This window comes from Zerene cesonia, chromosome 20 (assembly GCF_012273895.1).
Source record: "Zerene cesonia ecotype Mississippi chromosome 20, Zerene_cesonia_1.1, whole genome shotgun sequence".
NCBI lineage: Eukaryota > Metazoa > Arthropoda > Insecta > Lepidoptera > Pieridae > Zerene > Zerene cesonia.
In genome coordinates, this window is record NC_052121.1 from 1885166 (window position 1) to 1902995 (window position 17830).

The 17830-nt window shown below is 34.6% G+C and overlaps 1 protein-coding gene across 3 annotated transcripts in view; it reads right to left on the reverse strand.

Moving 5' to 3' along the window:
- Positions 1–17830, reverse strand: part of LOC119834939 (E3 ubiquitin-protein ligase HECW2) — an 86188-nt gene that overhangs the window by 36766 nt on the left and 31592 nt on the right. For all 3 annotated transcript variants that reach the window (XM_038359491.1, XM_038359492.1, XM_038359493.1), the window contains 4 exons: positions 3652–3753; positions 1467–3575; positions 1026–1170; positions 351–534 (listed from right to left, as the gene is read on the reverse strand). In XM_038359491.1, the coding sequence (XP_038215419.1) occupies positions 351–534; positions 1026–1170; positions 1467–3575; positions 3652–3753 (2540 nt within the window). The remainder of the gene's footprint in view (positions 1–350; positions 535–1025; positions 1171–1466; positions 3576–3651; positions 3754–17830) is intronic.

Here is a 17830-nt window from a genome sequence, read left to right on the forward strand (position 1 = left end):
ATAATATCCTCCTGTACAGCATGGTTGTCAATAATGTTATCCGGAGACACGGTTTGAATGTTTCTGTCAATTTTATATACATGATACTTTCTCTAATGAAATACCACAAAATATGATTTGAATTCCTCTAAAATTTATGTTTAACTATATTCTTACTTATATTAACTTACTTATATTGTACCTAGTTCCAATTATTATTAGTGATAAAAATGCTCATAAATGAAATGAAATTAAATATAACTTCTAAATCTCTCTCTTTAGCTATCTTAAATGTCATTTGCACCAAACACGCTAATTTGATTACAAACATATCGAAGACAAAAGCGAATATAGAATTTACAAATACTAACAGAGTTCATATGGAGTATCGAATAGAAGTCCGGTCTAGCTAGGAACTCAGCCGCGGGGTGTGGCGCGTGTGGTACTTGCGGCTCGGGCCGGGAGGTACTCGCTGCGGGGGGAGGGGACGAGCTCACGCGCTCCTCCTCGCCCCCCAACTGAGAGCGGGTCATGGTACGGCGGATTGATTGATACCTGAAAAGAGAATGGCCAGGGTATAGAAAAAGCTCTGAAATTGTCCAGGAATTTGCTAAATACTAAACAGTTATGGTATACAATAATATACCATAACATTCTAATCTGAAAGGATTTATAAAAACGTGTCAAAAGACTTGGGTAAATTTGAGTAGGACCATTTTCTTGTTCTCCAAAAAGTATAGAACTATTAATTTGAATCTGTTTTGAGCTATTAATGCTTGGATCGATTGATTTGACTAGTACCGATGCAGATGCCAAATTCTCAAATTAAGAATTCATGCTGAGTTTTAAATGGTATTTGAGGCAGTAGACGGTTATTGAATGAAACGTTCCGCCCACCGTCTAGAAGTTGCCTACTGGTATCTCGTATATTATGGGCCAAATAAAACGAAATATTTTGTATATAAATCTACCAATATAAATTGAGTGTTGTTAAAATTGAAATTCGATATAAACTGTTTTTATTTCTATTTATACATAAAATATACCTTCTATCTAATTGCCTCCTCTGTATTTCTGGTGCAGGTGATCTTGGAGATGTTCCATTGGCTGCTGGTCTTTGCCAAGTCGTTGTACGATTTATATGGTCAATATAGAATACTCGGCCGTGGCTATCCATACGTGCTTCCCATCCTGAAAAATCCATGTTTAGTATAAATGCATATTTTCGGAAATGATTTTGTTTAGTTTATTACAATTAACTTTATTATAAATCGAAAGTTTAAGGATAAGGAAGGCTAGTAAGGTAAATATTTGATTGTTTTATCTATAAGAGAAATCTGTAATAAGTAGAACCTGTGTAATTTCACAAAAGTATAGATAATAGCTGGGGAAATTAAGAGTTTAAGAAATCTAACAATATTTAATTCAATGTTTAGTTAATTTTGCTAAGAATTCAGTATTGATTGAAAGCGTACAAACATGCTCACCAGGAGGCAGTGGTTCTTCACATTCGATAATTCCCCCAATCATATTGGCGGGAAAATCTCCTGTCAGCGCCATCTGCCGTGACGTCCGTTCAGGTATTGAAGGTAATCTTATACCAGCCATATGCCGTAGAGGTGTTGGAGACGCTACGGCATTATCATTATCGTCAATATCTTCAATGGGCGGTGGTCTCCTTAACACAACATCGTCCGGAGGCCCAGCGTGAACAATTGTGAAATGATTGCTGTTCATAAATTCTAGATTCGGAGATCTTATCTCCGATGTCCTCAATTCATTAGTGAATTCAACCATTTCGAAATTTTCGTGAAGTCGGTTCTCTGAGCTTTGCACAGGAGGTGGGTGTAAATCTGAGGGTGGCAAAGGACGTGGCCGTCGGGCGTGGTGAGTCGGTGTTGGAGGACATTGCGGAACGGCTGAGCCAGCAAGAGCTGCTACTCGAGTTAAAACTCGAGGATGTGGCCTCGCTGGACTATCTGGCACATCTTTAAGAAAGTTAGTCCGGTGAGGGGAATGTTTTGGAGTACTTTCACATCCTAGATTTTTTAATAAATGTCTTGGTAAACTTGAATGCTTGGGAGTGGAGCTGTCGCATGAATATTTGCGATTCATCAATAACGTACCCACATTGGGTATACCTTTACATCCTTCGTCGACGGGAGATGTAGAATGTGAGGAATTACAAGAACTTGGACCGTTAGGGCTATTACTTTCACTTTCCCTACTAGGTCCGTCTATATGAGATGAATTAAGAAAAGCTGTCATCATAGTCGGTGTGTTTGCCCGACCGGAATTTTGCCTAGTGAGAGGTTTGTGGCCTTTAACAGTTATTTCTTTTTCCTCAATTTGATTTTTATTATCGTCTTCGAAATCAGCATTATTACTGATGTCATTTAAAAAGGTATTTTGCGCTTTTTCTTCCGATTTTGCATGATTAGGAGTTAAATGTATGCCGTCTACCATATCTTTATCTTTCCGCGCAAATGTTGTAGTTATATAGTTATCAGGGCCTATATCCTTAATGAACATAATATTTTTTCTACTTACACTAGGTGTGCCTTCAGGTACAATATTTAATTTTTTATCATCCGTCAATTTAGATACTTTCATAGATGATATTGTGGATTCACACAAACTACCTTCAGTTTCTGGTGTAGCTAATGGTGCCACATTATGACACTGATTGACGTTTGTTGTTGATGGAAGATGGTTTGGCTTGCTTGAATAAAATTCTCCTGGTTTAAAATCATTGATATCACTTTGCAACCCAGCTGAATTTGATATATTTTTATCAGTAAAAAATTGTTCATCTGTATCTATTAACTCAAATGTAAAGGCGTCTTCTGGTTTAGTCAATTTTTTAGGTTTTCTATGTCTTTGTACAGCTGGAGGTAACGCATGCATTCGTTCCAAAGGCTTATGCGATTGTCTCGGCGGTAAAGGGGGGACTGGAGATTTCTGCGCTTCATTGGGTATATTGGCACCTTCAACATCATACACAAATTTCATTATTTTACATGGATTCTGTGGTGACCAAATTTTATAGTATTCCGTATCTGGTGAAGACGGAGATTCCAAACCAGTACTAAAATTACTTTTTTTCTTAACACCATTTAACGGCTGGCCGCCTCCGGTATCGACAGGTGGTGGACATTTCTTTTTTACACCCGATGACGTTGGTTTACAATCTATCGTACTCTGAGATTCGTTATTTACAAAAGGAGATTCCTTACTTATATTACTAACTAGAGATTTGCTAGGATCACATTTTGTTGGGTCGAGATTCGAAGTCCCGCTCCTTTCTAAAGAACTAATTGAGCACTTATCGACATCTTCGCTTAAATGCTTGATATCTTGACTTGGACAAACTCGTTCAATTCGGGGACTATTCTCTGAATTCATTTCAAAGCTCTCATTGTTATAAGAGAACGGCGATACTTGATCGCCGCTTCTCTTCCGTGAAATGCCTTCCTTAAGCCGAAGCGGCAGTTTCTTAAGGTCGACTTTGAACCGTGTTGGGAGAGCAGAGGATTCTGCCACGCATTCGTCATCATCGCCATTGTAATAGCGAAAACAGAGAAGCTGCTCGCAATCTGAAATTAAATATGACCGGTTAATATTTGCATGTGCAGAGAGAAGTTATCAACATGGTTGAGCATAAATAATTACCTTCATAAGGTTGATTGGGCTCATCAAGCAGCCACATTATGTGGCCAGTGTCGCATCCGGTCGCCGGCACGAGCCTGGCGATGCCGGCGATGCTTGCGGGATCTGTAAATCAATAATTGACACTATTATCATATCGTCTCCGTCAAACTTTATCAGGTCAAGCGACTGATATTTATAATAATGATTTAGTATGACATTCTGCAGTCAACGGCCAATACTCATTATACAAATTGTGCTTAAATTTCAAAGCGATAAACCAACTGGTTTGCAATATACGAGATAGGTACATATATGAGTCGTGTAAAAAAAACTGAAAGGGTTTTCAATAAAATCATTATCTTTTCGCTAACCGTAAAGAGAGCAAAACGTTGTCAGAGCTTTTTATGCGATGGGTATCAGTGCACAAAAAGCAAAAGGTTACGCACAGGTGCAGAGGACTTGCAAAAACAAACAATAAGCACGTTGATGAAGAAACAGACTGCGGCGAACCCTTCCATTTTTTATCTAACAAAAATCAAGGCGTAGGACGCACGGTTCGGCGCAGGCGCAACATAATTTATGCGCCAGACTTAATCGCCGGATGCGGGAGTCGCCCGCACATTTTATGCGAAATAATCGATGCCACCGAATTGTCAGTTAATTGAGAATACAAGCCCATTAATTGTGCAGGAGGCAAATTGAAACCGCGGCCGAATTGAACGGGAGCAAATTAGAATTAACATATTTTGATTGGATAAATATCGGTGCATGGTTAACATCATCCTGCAGTTGATTAAGTGTTTTGGCCGATCGTAAATAATGCTTGGTGGATGTTTACATCAAACATTGGACTTTGCTCACATGATCAGCAATATAATATCTACACTAAGAATAAGGTGTGAAAACTAACGTAACATAGGTCGAATTGCGCAGGTTGGCTCGATGTCATTCGTTTATTAAATATTTTGACTGTAGATTAAATCATTAACATAACTTTATGTGTACGTATTTTTACACGCGTTCATTTGCTTCACTTTTACGTTTATATGTTAATATTTTTGTATGTAACTGACTGGTTCTAAGTCAATTTTGACCCACTATAATTGGATAAATTTAATTCAAACTTGGTGCACCTGATGGCCTGATTAAATAATTTCTCCCTTACGTGTACTCTGTATAAGAGTAAGTGAGATCATTTAGCTGATTATATGATTCAAGCGTGTTTTTCGTTTTTTATATAACACCAGCTGTTCTCCCCGGCTTCGCCCGTGGTAAATATATAGTCTGTGTGTAGGCAGTTGCAGCTTTCTGATGATCAAAGAATTTTTAAAATTGATCCTGTAGTTTTTGCACGAAAACGTTACAAAAATACAAAATAAAAAAGTTACCACTTTCTTATATTAGTGTAGATAAACATACGAAAAATGCTCCGAAATATGCTTGATTGATATTTCACATCCCTTTTGTGGCCATATGTGCATTTAGATAATTTTTAAGAACGTCGTTAGCTGTATAAGCACGTAAGCTGGCTGAATGGAACTTAATAATAATGACAGTCATTTCCCCTTCATTACGATCATATGTGAGCGTAACAATCTCAGTACAATGATTCAATAGACAAAAAATATGACGATATTCGTGGAATTGTGGGTTCATAGCAATAATTTGTTAAGTGTAACTAAGATATTTTTTATTGTGATAACTGTTTTCCTGAATTTTGGGAATTGTGACGCAACCCGATTTTATAGACAGGAAAAACATGATTTACTTGGAATTATTTTGTTTTTTTTAATAACATTATCATACATTATTTTCGTTTCGTTCATTTTTTATAGGTTTAATGCGTTGCTATGTGATATATTGATTGAGTATTATCATGTCTTTATTATTAAAATGTCAATGTAACATGTAAATAGACATCAACAACGAACGTTTTAGAAAATAATTATTCAATTAAAAACGCAATTTATAACAACTTTTTCATTAGAATTCTATAAGCATATTCTATTGACTATTATGATGCCTATTATTATCGTCCCCTTATGTCTTTTTGCCGAAACCTCACTTATATGTTTTCATTACATATTTCGCGGATTTCAACCAGATTTTCTGTACGATTCAAATGAGAACAGGAAGTTCCATGACCTTTATGTATCCATTTTGTGTTTAATGCCATTTGAATATAACGATTCACTTAGATAAACTTTTTGTGTTTCTATAGAGGTTTATTTTATTATGCCTAATCATTTCATCATACAAATGTTATCACTTAAATTACACAAGAAATCCGTACGAAGTTATACGTACGGCGTGATAAAATGGCGTAGAATCGATCCTATTCTTAGTCGAATCGCATCTTCATCTGTCAACGACCGTAGCCCATGGCCACAGACACGCCTCTAGGCTAGACCGCGCTTAGTCAAGTCTGTGACGCCGCGGTGACGACAGCGCTGACACAGAGGGCGTCTATTTCCGCCGGTGACGTAACATCCGGCCTTCCGTCCGCAGGATACGAGCGCAGATACGGGAGATCAAGTGATGCGCGCTCTCGTTATGCACAAACTTCGTATTGTGACTTTATGTTGAATTGAAAACATTCAACAAACGATCAATGATCAATTGGATTTTATTTTTATTTGTACAGATAGCATTGAATGCAATTTTTAAAAATTACTTCAATTGAGCGACGTATACAAATAATTAATGGACTAAGAAATAAAGCTTTCATCATTAACCATAAAATAAAGCATTCAGTTATTGAAAATATACTTTCTTTACAACAGTCAAATAAAACTTCTCAAACCCGTAATATACTTACTATGCAAACGAGTATTTGTTTGTTAGTACTTTTTCACTTTCAAAACAGAAAAAAAACCTCTTTGGTTAAATTCTGTGGTTAAATACCAAGATGATGTATTTGTGTTGCTTTTGTACCAACAGAAAACATCGAGGTCAAGCAGCGGTGGACACGTTCATGAAATGGATGGGTGATCATTTTTTTAAGTTGTTTTTTAGTTCACTTATATTCTTATTGACGCGACTCCGACTTGCACTTGATCGATATTTTTAACTGGCAATAAAAGGGCCATGTGTCATTGCATCATAAAGTTAAGTTAATCACACTGCAAAAATGTAACAACAGCGCTTTAATGACATCAGCTTCATAACAGGAAGATCGCAGTTAACAGTCGGTCAACATGACCCTTATTACAACGCCTACACTGCGTTGTAACTTCTTTATCCACCATACCGGGAATTCTAGGAATTTATGACGAAACGTAGAAACAAAAACGTAAAGTGAACAATTTATTTTATATATAACATACAAATAGCATGCGTGACTGCGTATTGATGCATCGGTGTAAGTCGGATATAATAATCGGAGTAATAATAGGATTTAATTAATAAAAGGGCAACAACTAATTATAGAAAAATACAACTAAATATTTTTGAGTGAATCTCATTCCAAGTTGTGCAAATAAATATAAATCATTTTCATCGGCCATTGTTGCCTGCATAGTACTTTAAATCCATAAACAAGTAATATTCATGGAATTAAGATACTAAAAATGCTGAATACTGAAACTTATGCATCAAATAAAACAAAAAAATGTAATATTACATAATCTGTCCCACCAATTAACACATTGCATCTGTGTTAAAGACGAATATATCAACAAACCACAAATTCTAACACTTAAGTGTATCCGCGTTGAAATAACATTTGGACGACAGGAAATGGGAGTTTAAAGGGGTCTAGCTGATGACAGACCCCCATTAGTGGAGTGACGATTTGACAGTTTCACGACGAGACTGCTACGTGACGATTACGACATTTCACACGATCTGCCTACGATTACTGAAGTGACGATAGATGCACTACAGGTGTGGATTGTCTTAGGATAGAGTTAAGACTGTTTCAGAAGAGGGTACTTTGTAAATCTTATCCATGGGTATAGAGGATAAGGTTCGAAGCGTTTGGTTACTCGAGCTATAATATAGCTAGCTATCGTTGTGTGGTTTCCACGTGGTTTAGTGGTGCAAATTGCGATCAGATATGCCAATTGTTTATTAATTGAGGACAATAATTACACTAGTTTTAGTGTGGGAGTCGAACACGCTTCGGCACGAACTGGGCCAGCCCGCACCGTGCTACCACACCCCCACAGAAGGCGGCGTGAATTAGTGAACATAAAAAAAAAGTTACGCACAAATGAAACTGGTAGAGTTTGATTAATAAAAATCTAAATGTAAATAAGATAAGTCGATATCTTTCAAGTTTCCACAACCTTCTAAATATAACCTAATTAATCCTATTTTAAATTACAGATAAAATTTGACATTTAAAATTACTGTATTATTGCCTTGGAACCATAACAATCCCTTAATTCACTAGGGCCCATTAAGGGACCGGTTAATTTTATGACTACAGACCACTTAACATTCCATCCGGAGACCGGATATTTAACGTTTAAAATGATATAACACCCATTTGCACCTCCCGAGATAATAATATTTATAATCTTATAAATTATGTTTTGACCTGTTGTTTTGCAAAAAAGTTTTGAGCGGTGAGGAAATGGATTTTTAATGCATATTGGCAGGTTGATAAAGCTTTGTACAAAAACGATTTTATATGACATTGATTTTTAGTTTATTTGAAACTAAAAATCAATGTCATAAAAATTTATACGAAACTATATGCACGTGTTAATTTCAGAGAAGTTTAATAGATGTTATTTTAGTACATATTAACCTAAAACAAATTAATGACTCTATCTATTTAAAAAAAAAACATTTAAATTCGTTGCGTAGTTTCAAAGATCTAAGCATACATACATACATACATACGGACAAACGCGGAAAACGACTTTGCTTTATACTATGTAGTGATGACGTGTGATTGGATTTGTCATTACAGGGTTAGATATAGAGGAAAATTCGCACGAGGTTTATTTATTATTATCTTACAAGGAAAACTTTAATACAAGTATATGATAATATAAGATTTATATATGAATACATACTGTTTACGAGATATAATAGCATATCTTGTAGTTTTACCTCAATATATATAAATTCGCCGAAACGTTTAAATAATTCAGCTTCCTATAATTAAGTTTACTTGATCGTACGTACCGACCGTAAGATTCCTAGAACGTCTACACAAGTAACTACTTATTTCCGATTACATCGTTTTATAAATGACTCACATGATAATAGTTAGCATAGAAAACTTTGAGTTATGTATTACATCAGATAAAGTCTCAATCATAATAATAATAATATATTATTTATTAGACTTCCGAACGTGGCTTCGGCTGTAGTAAAGAAAAATATAGATAGACAGTTTCAGAATTTCCCCCAACATAGTTCCTGTTCCCGTGGGATAACTGGGATAAAGACTATCCTATGTCCTCTCTGGGGTCTCTGACTTTATCTATGCCAAATTTATCAAAATTGGCTCAGCGGCATGAAGAAGAGATAGAGTTACTTTCACATTTACAATATTATAAGGGATATTTCAATATAGCTACGATAGAATTAAAGTTGCAAAATAGTTACGATGGAATCGATTTACTAAACGCGAAATTATTATATTTATGGGAACCGTAGCAAAAAGATTTAAGCAGAAGTCCAAAATAATTAAACCAGGCACCAAAGCATTATTAGCAACAAAACAAAATTACAATTGTTTACGTAATCTAAGATCTGTTTCATCTCTAATTTAAATTCATCACTACATGGTATAAAACAAAGTCGCTTTCTCTGTCCCTATGTATATATGTATGCTTAAATCTTTAAAACTACGCAACAGATTTTAATGGGGTCTCTTTTAATAGATAGAGTTCAAGAGCTTCCTCTTTTTTATGTATAATAACATCTATTAAACTACTCCGAATTAACGCATGTGAAGCTGCGGGCAAAAGCTAGTTTAACAATAATTAAACGTTTAAAAATACATATTAAAATGTATACACGAAGACTGCAAAAAAAACATGAAACTTGCATAAACTCCGTCCCCGAGCTGCGCTATAGATAAGGACTTATTATGGCTAAGCTCACCTCACACGTCCGCCTTATCCGACGCAGCTAGTTACCCAAGATGGCGGGCGAAGGAATCGCCCGTTATAGCCTTTTAGGGAACCTACCTATATGGCCTGCCAATAGTATAGCTTATTAGGGCCTAGAAATTGGTTAATGCGCCGAAACACGGTTTCATATTGTTCGTGAATGGAATATAGTAGTGTGGTTTCTATTGGATCTACTATAAAATGAATATACGAGGACGGCAAAATGGACGGACGAATACCCTTTAATAAAATTAATGAGAAACGTAAAAACACTTCAGTTCTCTAGAAGAAATTCTTCGAAACTTTAGCATGTATAATTAATTAATAATAATTTCCGAACGGTTTATTTAAAATCGTTTACAAACAGTCTACTTTAACATTTTAACACTATAAATATACTATATACGTATAAAAAACACCGTTATATAATATAAGCAAATGGCAATTCGTTTTATGGAAATGGAATTCATAGTAAACACTTTGTTTTATCGCATACGGAATGTGTTCCTACAATCGTCAAATGAATGAAATAAACTAGTTTCAAATTGATACGACAGTTGTCGACGTCCGTGGGCGGAGAAGTGTGGCCTATCTCCGGCCAGCTGTTTTGTACGAAATCGTTACGATTATTTAAAAAATATAAAATTAACTTGAACGTTTATGCATTCAACTGAATATTTAAAGCTATTTATCGTCACAATTCATAGAAATTACTAACCGCAAGAACAGAAAAAAAATTGCGGAAAATTAATACGCCTGACAAAAGGATGGCAAATTTTTTGTACATTACGTTGTTAGAGGACTATGGTACATTTACCGCTACTGTATTGAATAATTTATTTATTAGTTCTTCGCAAGAGCTCCTTAAGAAATCTCTCGACGTGATAAAGCCATTACTATTATAACATTAATTAATTACTTCATATGTTATAAATTGAAATAACAATTTCATTGCATATTATTGAGGTTCATAATTTTATTGTTATAACTGATATAAAAAATATAGTATAGGTACTTGGGCCATTTTACGACGTTTTTATCGTTGCGACATATCATGAACGAACTAATCAACGTGACGATTACTCGATTACATCCAGATCTAATAGGGGCATTTAACCGTCAGTTATTATTAATATCAGAGGCCGTACAATAATAACCATGTATCACGATACTTTTGTTGGAATAACGGAGAATTATTTGCGTTATAATATAGAGATACGCATACAACATTTCTCCCTTTACAGACAAAACAAAATTGCGAATATTAATGTCAATTATTTACTTCCGTATGCATAAATTTCATTTAAAACAACTATAAATATATGTCCTGTAAATATATCACACGAATGTTCTCCGCGAATGCCAATCGTGCTTTTAATTACCATAGACACATGGCACGCGCGCCCCAGCTATCATCTATGGCCGCTTGGTGTCCGCCGTGGTGGGGGATCATTCATACTCTCTGTATCATAGACAACCGCTACTTTATTCCATAGCTAGTAATCGGTAAATGATACTCGTACACACTCGAGTATGCTACAATTATATTACGCTACTGTCACTGATTGGTGCATAAAATAAGAAATGCTTAAATTTTCAACATTACAGGAATGTTAAGGTATAACATGAGTTAAATACCTATCTAATTTCTTTTCTTTTCATCAAGACTTAGTGTACCTCATTGAATGCTATTATGTAAATAAGATAAAATATTAGGTATACGCCTTCATTTATACAGGTGTAAATCATGCATTTGAAGTTTTTAATATTAAGATAACATTCCGATTTACGTACCAGTAAGTTTTCCCATAAAAATAAGCTTCATATAGAACAACAAACCACATAAAATAAGTTATTACTAAGTATATTTGCTACAAACTTACCGTTACACAACTAGACATAAAAACATCCATACTCAGACAACCTGTCAACCCAACTTGTCCCACCGTGAGCCCACCAATAATATCATAAAGTTAAGTCAAATATTCAGCCCACCACATTCAAACAAATACGTATAGCATTACATTAAACAGATTAGGTAATAAGGTAAACGGTATGGAGATTGAGCAAGCTCTCATATTTGCGGACACCTACATCCGCCGAGCCTGTCACTAGTTCATTTAGACCCTAACGACTCGAGTCCAAATAAAAAGCGTACAAGTCAAGGAAAACGTGGATGGTATGCGCATAATTGAGCTGGTGCCACTTGCAATATTTCCATTGATTATTAGGAGTTGAATACGTGTAAAGATTAGTGTAGTTAGGATACAATTTGCTGGATCCAAGTATCTAACAATAGAATCAATAAATCAAACTCAAAGACTTAATTGAATTGATTGATAAATTCAAGACTTCATCTAATAAATCAATCGGTTCATTTCTATTACTTATAAGTGTAAGTTAAACAGTGTTTATCAAATAAATAGACAAATCATAAAATTACCCAATCCTTTTGGAAACAAACTGAAGATTCGATGATGTCCATTTGTAATCAAATACTTTATCGTATCGTATCTATCCAATATGGAAGTGTGTATGAAAGAATATGAAAGACCGGGCAAATATATGACCCATAAATAACAATACACCCAAAATCAAAAGAGATTTTCAATTCGTAGAGTTTTCATTTTATTTTCGAACGCTCTTACATCTTCTTATTACATATTTAAGAACATCTATACCGCTGGCCACATAAAGCTTGTGCGGATTGAGGATTTTTCAATGAACTAATTCACCATATAAAATATCTGGAGGTGTACGTAGGTTTGAATATGCTCCATTATTGTATCGCTTATCTCGAATTATCACTTTGATTGCAGTTACATGAATTATTTATTATACAAGTTTGCCAACAAATTGGGTGTTATTTATGAAATCACAACTATTCCCTGTAAATATGTTCTATTCGCATAAATCTTGGAGGCGAGTTGACACCCCCGTCTCTCTCCTAAAAAGTAACACAATCTAGTGAGAAGTTTTAACGAGATTGGCTCATAATATTTTAGGTAACAAAACATCCGAACCAAACTGATTAAATTAATGCCACCAGCCCCTGACGTATTTCATTCAGATATTGATGGAACTGTAAAGTTTACGCTTTGTCCAAAAGCGTTTATTAGCTCATCACACAAACATACATTATGTATGTACATTTATTTCTTTAACCGAAATAATTAAAGATCATCTCTACAAGGTGCAGTTGTAATTAACATAGTCGTAATGTTAATTGTATTGGACAAATGCCATAAACGATACCGCTCCTACATGCTCATGCATCTATGCAAACCTCTTTAAGCATGCAATTGAAAAACATAAGCATATTATATGCACCGTAATGGATACTGTTTCGTGTTTAGTTGTAGAAAGGTCAAGGATCCATGTACGCAGCATGATTTGAAAGCTAGATCCTGTATGAGTGACATAGAAAGAGCTAAGTGTGCTACAAATATACATCCTGCTTGGGATTCTAATCGAAACCTTACAATAATAGAAATAAGGCAATGGTTTTCTGTCCGCGATTTCACTAAAAATCAGAGGAAATTCCCATTGATAAGAGATGTTTTACCGCGGAAAAAGTAGCCGTTGTCACCCTCTAGCTTCTTAACTACATATACCCAAACACAAAAACCATATAACAAAACGCTCACGCAATGAACTACCAAGTACAATATGGCCTATATTTAGAAAATAACTAACTTATTAATACCAAAGAAAATTCACTATCTACGTACTCCAAGCGTTTACTGCTTCCCCGTAGCGAAGCAGTCCATCAAACAAATCGTTATTCACGAATATTATCGTAAGATCAGACTCAGGCTATTTCTGTACCACACTTATGACGTACTTATAGATATTATATTGAAAATTATAACGCACCAAGCAATATTCGGTCGCACGTATGATGCGCCTAGTAAACGATATACTTTTTAATTGCTTATTATCTATGCCTATTAGAATCTGGATATTGAAGGTTAAATTAAAGACTAAAAGAAGTAAGAGTAAATAATAGTTTAAAAAAACTAAAAAACACGCTTTTATCATATTTTGCAAATTGAAAAATGGAATAATTTTATCAAATTAGTGTATTGTCATCGGTCCTCAATAAATCTACAAAGTTTGAACGAAATCTGGCCGTTTAAAGTGGGTCAAAATCGCGCCCGAAGAAGTCGGTTACAAACAAACAAACATACAAACAAACATACAAACATACAGGTGAAGCTAATTAAAAGCGTGTAAAAAACTCTAAAAACGTCACCAAACACACCAAAGTTTATTAAATAAATAAATAAAAATAGTTTATTTCATTTCCAACTTTTTTTTTTTTTTTTTTTATTATGAGATAGGGAAGCGCTTGACTACCATCTCGCCTGCTGGTAAGCGTAGATGTAGTCTAAGATGGAGCGCGCTTCCCTAGGAGGTACCTGTTCACTCGACTTTTGAAGATCCCCAGATTATACTCGTCAGGGAACTTTACAAAATATGAAGTAGTAGGGACCTCCTAGTAAGTTTAAGAAAAAACCTGTGTCAGGAGGACCCGCTCTTCCTTAACTTAAGTATTATAACTAGCTATGTGAAAATTTGAATAAACCGATTATAACTAGATATTAATAGTAAATTGTGAAGTGTACGAATGTGTGTATGTGTGTGTATGTGTGTGTAAATGTGTGTGTGTGAGTGTGCGTGTGTCAGTTTATGTGTGTATATTAGAATTAGGGTGCGTGTATGTAAGTGAAGACATGTAGGTAAATAGCAGTGTAAATCTCTTCGATGGTATGATTGTGTTTGTGATTGATGATATATATTACGAGTATTAAATCACTAGCTCCTCGCCCCAGCTTTGCCCGTGGTACACATATTGCCTATTTCACTCAGTGAAGTTGCAGCTTTCTAACAGCGAAAGTTTTAAATCGGTGAAGAAGTTTTTTAAGAAAACATTAGAAACATACAAATGCTTTCCTTTATAAAATTAGTATAGATAATATACCAAAGGTTATATTATATAATATTACTCATACTAAAGTCCCAACCAACCGCTGCCATTGTAAACTTGTATAACAGTCACGATCATCAAAGCTAGCAATGAGCTACGCAGAAAAAAACTGCCATTAGAATAGAAAGAAAAATGTGTATCATTCAATATAAATTCATTCAACGTTTGCCTCCGATGTGCTAATACTACGCATTCGGAATCAGGATTCCTCGAACGGTATGCAAAAGAATAACTATGATCAGACAAGAGCCGGGACGAACGACCTCAACGATGGCGGAATGAATACAAAATACCAAAAACTTGTGCTCGAGTTAGCTGAACCCTAGACTTTACGTGGTAGACTAGACCCTTAACGTGTGACTATTACTTCCATTTGCCTCTTTTTTTGACATGTTTAAGGGACAAAATTCTAGCGAACACATTTCATAATATATTGATAAATATTGAAACAGTGTAAAATCACGTATTTACTATAGAAACGTTAATTATAAATCGTTCAGGAAATGTTCAAGTAAAAAACCTTTAAATATATCATTTACAAATGATAACTGCTAATAGAGTCCGTTGAATTGAATTCTTGCACGTACCTCCTGTTTTTGACGAAATATTATTCGGCTGCGAATGCGCGGCTCGAAGGGCTTTCTGGCAAGGATGACGAATTTATTGCGAACACCTATTCCTAGATAAACACGAAATTCAAATGTAATTTTATAACTTAGCATCAAGACGATTATAACACGTGTATAAGGTACGAATAGAAATAAATGATGATGATGATATGTTGATAGGTTCGATTGTTCCACTTCAGCATAATTATTAGCATGGGTCAACCATTTGTTGATAATTACACGATTTATTAACACAGATTGTTCAACTTTGCCATTTTTTTAATTTTTTGTCCAAACACAGACGATTTCACATTTGATGATAAATACAAGTGACTCTAGATACTTCATCATGATAAAGTTCAATCAAAATAAACAACGCTTAATTTGTAATAGATACAATCTTAAGTCTATCACATAAAAACATCATGTACCTATAACCACTATACGAAACAAATGCCAAGGGTCATTTCAAAGGATTTCCGCCTCGTTTAAATTGATAATATCATAATAATGTAAGTAATAATTGATTCACGGTTCTCACGATGAGAACATTCGAGACAATCTGCTATTTCGTTGCGAACATATTTTCGTGAGAATTAGCTCTGTATCAGCAAACAATGATGACGAAAAAAATTCGCCGATTCTGAAACGCTTCACTGCAATTCTGTTTAATAACTCATTTATTTTTATCATAACATTTCGTGCTAATGATGGAGCAAGACATGATTTGGAAATTGAAATTTCTCGTTGTGTACAAATGTGGTGCATTTTTATTCGGGGAAAGCGTTATTGTATTTAAATTTTTATTAAAACGCATTCGATGTACCTACACGTAAGAAACATAAAGACGCTCATTTCGTATTTGAAAATGATATTTAAAATGCAATACCTTGGAAGCTATATCGCTTTAATGTTCATCATTTTTGTCATTTCTTTGTGCACAATTAGGTTAACTAGTCGATCTGAGAGCTGTTCTTTTATTCTTTTATTAGTGATTGTTTTAATTGGGCATCTTGCGAAAACGTTGCGTTATACCACGTTGATTAATATGAGGTCCATGACCAGTGATATTTGAAGGACAAGATTATTCATTATCACAAAAAATCGAAATATGCAATTAATTTCGACTGACAAAAAGACCCAAATATAAGTTCACCTTCAATTCGGTCGTTTTTTTAAACTTTTATACCTCAAGAACTTCCTGTACTGGGACAAATAAATATTATATATTTCCTTTCGATGCTATTTATAAAAGATTTATAATAACATCGTATGTTGTATTAATATCTCGATCAAGGTTGGAATAAACTTTTTTTTATTTATTTTGGTATCAAGATATAATATTCGAAAGTATAGGATGGTTATGCATTTTAATATACTCGATTTGCTTTATCGTGTGACAAAATATCTGGCATAAGGCGTTCGCTTCTTGAATGGTATTATATTTTGGCAAATATTATTAACGAAAAAATCAATGAACAAATTCACTGAATCAAGACGCATGCGATTGCAGGCCTGCGCCCTCGCGATAAGGCTTATCACAATTAAAACTACATTAAGAAACCGGAGAGCGAGTTTCATATTCTATTGTGGTCTGCTAAGTAGAGCGCTGAGTTCTCACATGATAACTACCTCGTTGGCTTCACAAGGAAACTGAATTATCTTTGCGCCTATTCATTTCCGTTCGGCGAATGCAATCGTGTGAAAAACATGACAGTTTCTACTTATTAATATTTAAATACGCCTCGTTGTATACATGCCTGTTAACGTCTTGATCTGTGAGGACCATTCCTTGATAGATATTATGTTTGTTAATATTTAATTTTGATATTAATAAGATTTTGTGCATACCCAATACCCAACAATATGCCCTTATTTGCGACATAGTAATACTATAATATAGTAAAAACAATACCCCGTTATACCACAATACCTTTATATATTTAATTTTATCACTTAAGCGACGTTCCCGAAAACGAAGAAGATTCTATAGGCACTAGACTGAATATTTTTTGGTTTTGTTACTCTATAAGCGAGTGGGTTTTCAATTGATTGGCATAATTCTATTATATGATTTTTGTTTCTGGACATAGTAGGTAAATTTATAAAACAAAACATAGAATGAAATTAATTTTTAACTGTTAGAAAAGGAATAAATACAAAGTGAGCAATCGTATTGGCACTTGCTATCTTAGTGCTACGACAATAATACTTCTACGCCAGTCATTATAATATCTATAACATTCGATCCAAATAGCTTAACATTTCCTGTTTTTTTTTTTTTTAACAATTGATTAAATACTTGATGTATTTCATAAGTGAAACATCGAAATCATTGAAAATATAAAGTTGTTCCGTTCATTTAGTTTTTATTTGCTTGTAAATCCGGAAAATCTTTTTCGTACAATATATATGCTGAACTTACTTCTACTCCCTTGAAGTATCCTTTCGAAATACAATATGGCACAAATCTTCGCAAGAGATAAATCCAAATCCATCCAGAGCAAATACACCATGAGAGTTAGATA